This window comes from Nicotiana tomentosiformis, chromosome 6 (assembly GCF_000390325.3).
Source record: "Nicotiana tomentosiformis chromosome 6, ASM39032v3, whole genome shotgun sequence".
Taxonomy (NCBI): domain Eukaryota; kingdom Viridiplantae; phylum Streptophyta; class Magnoliopsida; order Solanales; family Solanaceae; genus Nicotiana; species Nicotiana tomentosiformis.
In genome coordinates this window covers 76,633,758-76,641,500 of record NC_090817.1, presented here as the reverse complement: position 1 = coordinate 76,641,500, position 7,743 = coordinate 76,633,758, and the positions used below count along the sequence as shown (strand labels likewise).

The window sequence follows — 7,743 nt, the reverse complement described above, 5'->3', positions numbered from 1 at the left end:
ACTCTTTTTTTTTATAGTGGATTGTCCATCTCCGTCTGTGAACATAGGTCAATTGACCGAACTACGTTAAATATTTGTGTCTCTTTTGGTATATTTCTCTTTTGCTATCTGATTTATCGTCATTCAAGATTTGTTTTACTAGCTTCCACATGCAGAGGTGGATCCAGAATTTAAACTCTATGGATTTAATATTTAAGATTTTTAATATTGAACTCATTATTATTTTAAAGTTATGGGTTCATATCTACATTTTTTGTAATTTTAGTGGATTTTTACATTTAAATTTATGCTTCACATCGAAAGTTATGGGTTCAATTGAACCTATCCGCATAACACTTGATTATTTTGATCCTAACAGTTAGACCTAACTAATACAACTCACAAATAGGCCATAGCCCGTGCTAATGCATAAAGTTGAATCATTGTGTCTAAAATTCAAGAAAATGTCTATTTAATCCCACAAGACATAACCTATAGGCACGACAAGACTTGATTAGTATTCATTTTACCTATCGTTGTTTACTTTATTTTCTTAGTTACCAATATAGGTATTATGTTAGATAGTTACATGTTGTTGTATGTCACTTTATCTTGATGGTATAGAAAAGTTTTATGCTTAACAGTGCACATGAAGTTAAACTCAGTCCAACAATGTGTTGAAATCTTCTAGTGAATACGTCATTTATAAATGGAAATGGGGCTGAAAATTATGTGGAATTTGTGAAATCAACTCTACCCTTGCCCGAACAGAAAAATAAAAGCTGCACAAAACTCATGCCACATATAGTGCATAGAAAAAAGTCAAAGGATTCTTTTATTGGTAAACATGATGAGAAAAGAATAAGATTCAATCAATCCATGTCTTTACTCTTATATAAGCATCTCATACTTCTTTCCTTATTCCTTAATATCTACAGCTGAAAATAACAAAGAAGCACAACATTAATTACTAGCAGACATGGAGGAGACGGACAAAGGAGCAACTAAAAATGTAAGTAAACACAGAGGAATCAGAGCCATGCCCTTTGTCATAGGTATATATTTTTTACAAAAACTTGGTCATTAGTGACAGTGTCGTAGTTGTTCCTGTTTTGAATCGCATGCTAAACTGCAGGGAATGAGACATTTGAGAAGCTAGGAACAGTTGGAAGCTCGTCAAATCTCTTGGTTTATCTAACCAGTATTTTTCATTTGAAGAGTATAACAGCTACTAATATTATCAACATCTTCAATGGAACTTGCAACTTTGGCACCTTGCTTGGAGCTTTTCTTTCTGATACTTACTTTGGCCGTTACAACACCCTTGGATTTGCCTCAGTGTCTTCTTTCTTGGTATAATCTCCTTCTCATATAACATGAAAAACAAGAAATACTCACGTTGGAAAAAATTGAGACTAAGAGTGTGTTAGGTACGACGGAAGTTATAAGGAAAATGACTTCCGTCGATAAGTGAGTGAAGTTAGTTTCCTATTTTAGTAGAAATTATTTTCCTTGAGAATAGATTTTTGGAAACCAAACACAAGAAAACGACTTCCTCATGGAAAATATTTGTATAGAAAATGACTTTCATCAAACCAAACACACACCAACTTAACCATTGTTTAAAAGTCCTTCTAACTACCAGATTTTATCTTTGTTTGCCACTTACAGGGAATGCTTGTTCTGACCTTAACAGCAGCAGTCTCAAAGTTACATCCACCTGAATGTGGAAAAGATGCACCATGTGTTGGTCCAACAGCAGGGCAAATGACATTTTTACTAGGCGGATTCGGTTTACTAGTTATCGGTGCTTCAGGCATAAGGCCATGTAATTTGGCATTTGGAGCAGATCAATTTGATCCCAAAACGGAATCAGGAAGAAGAGGAATCAGCAGTTTCTTCAATTGGTACTACTTTACCTACACATTTGCTGTGATGGTGTCACTGACTGTCATTGTGTATGTTCAATCAAGTATCAGTTGGTCACTTGGATTGGCCATTCCTACAACTATGATGTTCCTTTCTTGCGCACTTTTCTTTGTGGGCACTAAAATTTATGTCAGGATTGTGCCAAAAGGTAGTCCTTTGTCAAGTGTGGCACAGGTTTTAATGGCTGCATTCAAGAAGAGGCAATTGCAGCTGCCACAACAACCTCGTTTCTCACTCTTCAACTACATGCCTTCTAATTCCTTGAATTCTATGCTTCCTTACACTGATCAGTTCCGGTAATTCCTCTTCCCATCATCGAAGTACTTAGCCTGTTTAGCAAAATATTCTTGGAAACTAGAACTAGAAGTGCTTATTTATTTCGAAAAAGAAATAAATACTTATTTTAAGTGTTTGGCCAAGCTTCTCGAAAAAAACACATACTAGTGGTTTTGCATATTACTCACTCCGTTCACTTTTACTTGTCCACTATGCTAAAAATATATTTTTCATTTTTACTTGTCCACAATACTAAAAAATTTTTTTTTTTTTTTTTAACCTTATCATTAACTACTCATTCTCCAAATTATTTTCCAAGACTTTTGAGAATGCTATTATTATTATGCGTAAAAATGTAAATTACATACTTCATTTATTTTTCTTAACGAAAATGCAAAGTCAAAAGTGAACGGAAGTAGTAGTAGCAGAAGTTGTTTTATACTGTTGAAAAGAAGCCGGAAAAAGTAGTTTCCTCTTCCTCTTAGATACCATTGTCAAAATTTTGTATTCACTAAATTACAAAAAATAAACTCATGTATTGTGGACATAAGGAGATTCTGAAAATTTGGTCAAACAGACTGTAAGTTGCAAGTCAACAGTCAACAGAAATAGTTGAGTAACTAAAACGGTTTATGATTCAGATTCTTGAGTAAAGCAGCAGTAATAACCCAAGAAGACCTGATAAACTCAGTAGATGGATCAGCAGTCAACCCCTGGAGACTTTGCAGCATTCAGCAAGTGGAAGAAGTAAAATGCTTATTGAGAGTAATCCCAATATGGGTTGCTGGAACTATCTATTATGTCTCTGTTGTCCAATCACAAAACTATGTTATATTCCAAGCCATTCAAACTGATAGTCAACTTGGCCACATCAATTTCCACATCCCACCAGCATCTTTCATTGTTATTTCCATGCTGAGTATAACCATTTGGCTACCTATCTACGATCGCGTTTTACTTCCATGGCTTCGGAAACTCACAGGTATCGATAGCTAGTGGGGCGAGTATAGCCTTAACCCGCCTTGCCCTGCCCTGCTTAGACTCTTTCCGCTTTCAACCCGCCCCCTTATTTTTCCAAGCTTTTCATTATTTATCTTTTTATAGGGAAAGAAGATGGAATTACCCTTCTTCAGAAAATGGGAATTGGAATATTTCATTCTATCATCACAATGATCATATCAGGAATTGTTGAAGACAAAAGAAGAACCCTGGCAATGACTAGGCAAAAGTTAGAGATGACTCAGGGTAAAGGCGCAATTTCATCCATGTCAGGACTATGGTTAATACCTCAGATGGCATTATCAGGTAAGCGTGTTTTACAACTTTATTCATATTTGAACTTCAGTTCGAAATATAAAATTTGAAGTTGAAAAACTGGTTCGAGTATTATAAGTGAAATGATGGTTTTCAGTCGTAGAAATTCAACTTTTTTTCCAAATGATATTCCAACGCAATTTAACTTTCAAATACTCGTCTTTTCCAACTTTAACCAAATATTGCCCAAACTGATACAGGTCTTTCCGAGGCATTTACATTAATCAGCGAGAACGAGTTCTTCTACAAACAATGCCCAGAAAACATGAGGAGCATAGCAGCATCTTTCTTCTTTGTTGGATTGGCAGGGTCGAGTTATTTGAGCAGTTTCTTGTCATCAGTTGTTCATAAGTCATCAAATTGGTTGGCTGAAGATCTTAACAAGGGAAGATTAGACTGCTTTTATTACCTCATTGCAGCACTAGAGATTCTGAATTTGGGATATTTTCTTGTATGTGCAAAATGGTACAAGTACAAAGGTGGGGGAAGTGACAACCAATCGAATGAGCCAAAAGAATAATCTGAGTTTTGACAACAAATCGAGTGAGACCAACAAATTACATTGTAATGTAATTTTCACTCAGCAGAAATAGAGTATAGCAAGTTGTGGCTACATTGCTGCAGTAAGCAGTCTAAAACTAGAGGCTTGGCCATTATAGTAGTAGTTGCTTTGCTCGTGATTTAATTCTTTCATAGGACCCAAAATAAAACGTAAAACAAGAAAGATGAAAATTATTTATACCAAATAGAAAATTATTAATGGAAATTTAATCTTAATTATTGAACTGTTGCTGACTGCTAGATTTGGACTGACTGGTACACAATCACATGCAGTAAATCCTTCAAAATCTGATGTAGGGAACACAGTAGAAGAATGCATTGACTTATGACCACCACAAAATATGTAATGAATGTATATAAGAAGGAAGATAGTATTGAGGACCTCACTATATATATATATATTATTTATTTATTATTTATTTTTTTTTAATTTATGCTTTGCTCATGATATAATTCTTTCGTAGGACCCAAAATAAAACGTAAAACAAGAAATATCTATACCATATGGAAAATTATTAATGGAATTTTAATAACTGTTGCTGACGGCTAGATTTGGACTTATTGGTACACGATCACATTTCAAAATCTGATGTAGGGCATACAGTATAAGAATGCGTTGACTTATGACCACCACAAAATATGTAATGAATGTATATAAGGAAGATAGTATTGAGGACCTCACTATATATATATATATATATATATATATATATATATATATATATATATATTATTATTATTATTTTTATTTTTTATTTTTAAAAATTTAGAAATGGGAGTTGAGAAGGACGAACAATGGTAAACCTGTAATTTCAACGTTTATTTGGGGCAAATTAGTAAATACAATTATACCTATCCTTTATATACGTTTTCTTCGTTCATATCCATAGATTCCAGAATCCTGGAGCTCAATTCTCTCTCTCATTCAGACATCATTTTGTTTCCATTGCTTCTCTGCTTCTGGCCTTCGTAACTGGTCATCATATTCAAATTTCTCTCATTTGGTTCGAGTTTGTCTTGTGTTATTGTATTTGTTGGCTTTATATATTTTTATGAGTTTGAGATTCTAAGGGCATACCTATTTCTGTTGAATAAAAGTTTACAGATTAAAAAAAAACCATGACATAACTGAAAGTAAAGAGGGGAGGGGTGAATGTACGCCTATTAAGAAATTGGTCGACTGCGGTATAGGCTTACTCGACTGATACGGAGAGAGCCTGCACAAAACAGTTAGTCCTTTCGATTTAAACAAGTATAAATCATAACAAACATTACATAATATAGTATGAGAGCGATAAGGTAAATGACACCAGAAATTTTTATATTGGTTCGGAACCAATGTGGTATCCTAATCTAGTCTCCTTAGGTTGCAAGGAGGTTATCTCTTTGAGCTCTTTGTAATTTGAGCTTGTACAGCCTTTGTGGTTTTCATACCTCACCACCAACGTTTACAAGGTTGGTTTTCACTCGCTCACCAACAACGAACAAGGGTTGGTTTTGACATGCTCACCAACAACGTATAAGAGTTGGTTTTCACTCGCTCACCAACAATGACACTTTGGTTTTCACTCGTTAACCAAAGAAACGAACAATGACACAACCTCTCAGTATTTTTCCCTTTCTCTATATCTTTTATGACACTTGTAAACTTAAGAATACAGTGCTTGTTTAAGAAGTAGAAAGAGTAGGAAAATTATCTGCGAAGCTGGTACTTTTCTTTTTCCCGAGCTGCTCCTATTTATAGTGCCTTCGATTTTGACCGTTGCTAATAGAAAATCTGGATCCCTTTGAATATTCCTTTAAGCTTTGTCAGTAAGATCCTTTTTGCCTTATTGTATGGATATCTTCGTTATTGAAGATCTTCAATTAATTCAAGTTTATTGACTTCAATTGCATCCCAAAAGATTTGAATGGCATAGGAATCATATTGATGGAGTCTAAAATATATTTTGCCATAACTGAACTTCCTTGATTCCTTATTTAAAGCCATACTTAGATCTTTTTGACATCTTTCCATGTACTCACGTTGGAGATAGTAAATGATTATTATTTCCTTCTTTGACTCACAACAGATTCTTTTCCCTACTAAATGTGGGATTTCTTTTATTTGTTGCCTTGATAACTTCTATGTATGGATCTTCTTTTTCCTTAGTTATGAGATCTTAGATTGACCCTTCCTTTAATAGACTTGTGTAAGAATCTTCTTGGTCTTCAAATTATTTCCCTCAGATAGTAAATAATTTTCCTTGAGCAAATAATTTTCCTTGAACAAAGATATTTCTTTGATAGCCTTGAACTCTATAGTATCGATCCTTGTATATTTTCTTTCTATTTGAGCACCCAAAGTATATTCTTCAACATCTCATATTTCCATAACTCTTGTCGCCTTTCCTTGTCGATAACTCATAAGATTAGTCTTCTAGCTGTAGCTCCTCGTTATGGAATAATCTTGGATGATCCTTCTTTATTCTTTGATGAACTTGGACCTTTTCATGTGCACTACATGAATTTGGCATTCTCTTAATTTAAGTGTAATTTTCTTTCCTTCAGAGAGTAGGTACTAGAAAGTTTTCCAAGTCTTCTTTGGCCTTGCTATTAATTTCCTCCATATTGTATATATGGTGATGCCTTGTATCACTAGTAGATATTCTCCATCCTTTTGATAGTCACAATATTCCTTGATCAATGTAGCAAATTTCCTTATTGAAATATTCCATGTTATCTCCTTCAATCTTCTGATTTCTTTCTTTTTATTTTTCTTGTACCAATCTTCTAAAGATCTTCTATAATTTTTTTCCATATCTCCTTTGATATATTTTGAAACTTTCTTCCAGCAAGGTAAATCATCTCAATAAATCTCAATAATATCCTCTATAAAAGAGTGTGCATTGTTGATATTTCCTTCCTCAGCTTGTAGTAAATCAACCATTATTCTTCCATCTGTTTTCCATAATAAACTTGTACCAATAAAATAAATTTATCACAAGTAAATATTCTTTTATTAAACTTTATGTTGGTTTGGTATCATCAAAATTAGTGTATGAAACTTTGGGGCTAACAATCTCCCCCTTTTTTATGATGGCAAACCATTAAGTACAAAACATGAAAATTTAATCAAAGAATATCAAATGAAACGCATTAAAGAGATAGTTAAGATAAACTAGTTATTTCCCTGAAGTTATCTCTTCAATGTATGAATGCTGGAACAAGTAAAGGCTCCCCCTCACTTTATGCGTTCCTCAGTTATGCTCCCCCTATCTTCATGCATCTTATCTTTAATATTTGCAAGAAAGGCTTTGTACCATCTATTCTCTCCCCCTTTTGTCATCATCAAAAGGGTGTATAACGACCAGATCGGTCGTTTTGAGAGTGCTAGCCCTGATCCCCTATTTATTGCTCCATCTATCTCATTTTGTAGTTATTTGACTTGACTGGGTGCTTGGTGTCGGGTTCGAAAGAGTTTCAGAGTGGAATGGGACACATAGTCCCTAAATTGAAAGTTAAAGTCATAGTCGTCGACCGTAGTTTGAATTCTATGGAGACGACTCCGGAATAGAGTTTTAATGGATCCAATAGCTCCGTATGGTGATTTTGGTCTTAGGAGCATGTTCGGATGTTGATTTGGAGGTCCGTAGGTCATTGCGGCGTTAATTGGCGAAAGTTGGATAATTGAAAGATTTTGGA

At 34.3% G+C, this 7,743-nt stretch overlaps 1 protein-coding gene across 2 annotated transcripts; it reads left to right on the top strand.

Annotated features, from left to right (window-relative positions):
- The first annotated feature begins 891 nt into the window (after positions 1-891).
- Positions 892-4,264, top strand: LOC104104125 (protein NRT1/ PTR FAMILY 2.11). Of its 2 annotated transcripts, none has more exons than XM_070177493.1 (6): positions 892-991; positions 1,115-1,332; positions 1,651-2,204; positions 2,826-3,166; positions 3,289-3,489; positions 3,699-4,111. In XM_070177493.1, exons 3-6 carry the CDS (start codon positions 1,654-1,656, stop codon positions 4,016-4,018), a joined length of 1,413 nt encoding a protein of 470 aa, XP_070033594.1. In that variant the 5' UTR covers positions 892-991; positions 1,115-1,332; positions 1,651-1,653; the 3' UTR covers positions 4,019-4,111. The 2 variants fall into 2 exon arrangements, with proteins under 2 accessions (XP_070033594.1, XP_009610425.1); XM_009612130.4 differs by having other exon boundaries at positions 899-1,034; positions 3,699-4,264.
- The last annotated feature ends 3,479 nt before the right edge of the window (positions 4,265-7,743 follow it).

What these genes read in the sequence shown, in the direction of transcription:
- LOC104104125 (XM_009612130.4), top strand. Translation starts at nt 959, where the DNA reads ATGGAGGAGACGGACAAAGGAGCAACTAAAAATGTAAGTAAACACAGA. An exon ending in CCTTACACTGATCAGTTCCG is followed by an intron (nt 2,205 to 2,825) that starts GTAATTCCTCTT and finishes TTTATGATTCAG; the next exon opens with ATTCTTGAGTAAAGCAGCAG. An exon ending in ACCTCAGATGGCATTATCAG is followed by an intron (nt 3,490 to 3,698) that starts GTAAGCGTGTTT and finishes AAACTGATACAG; the next exon opens with GTCTTTCCGAGGCATTTACA.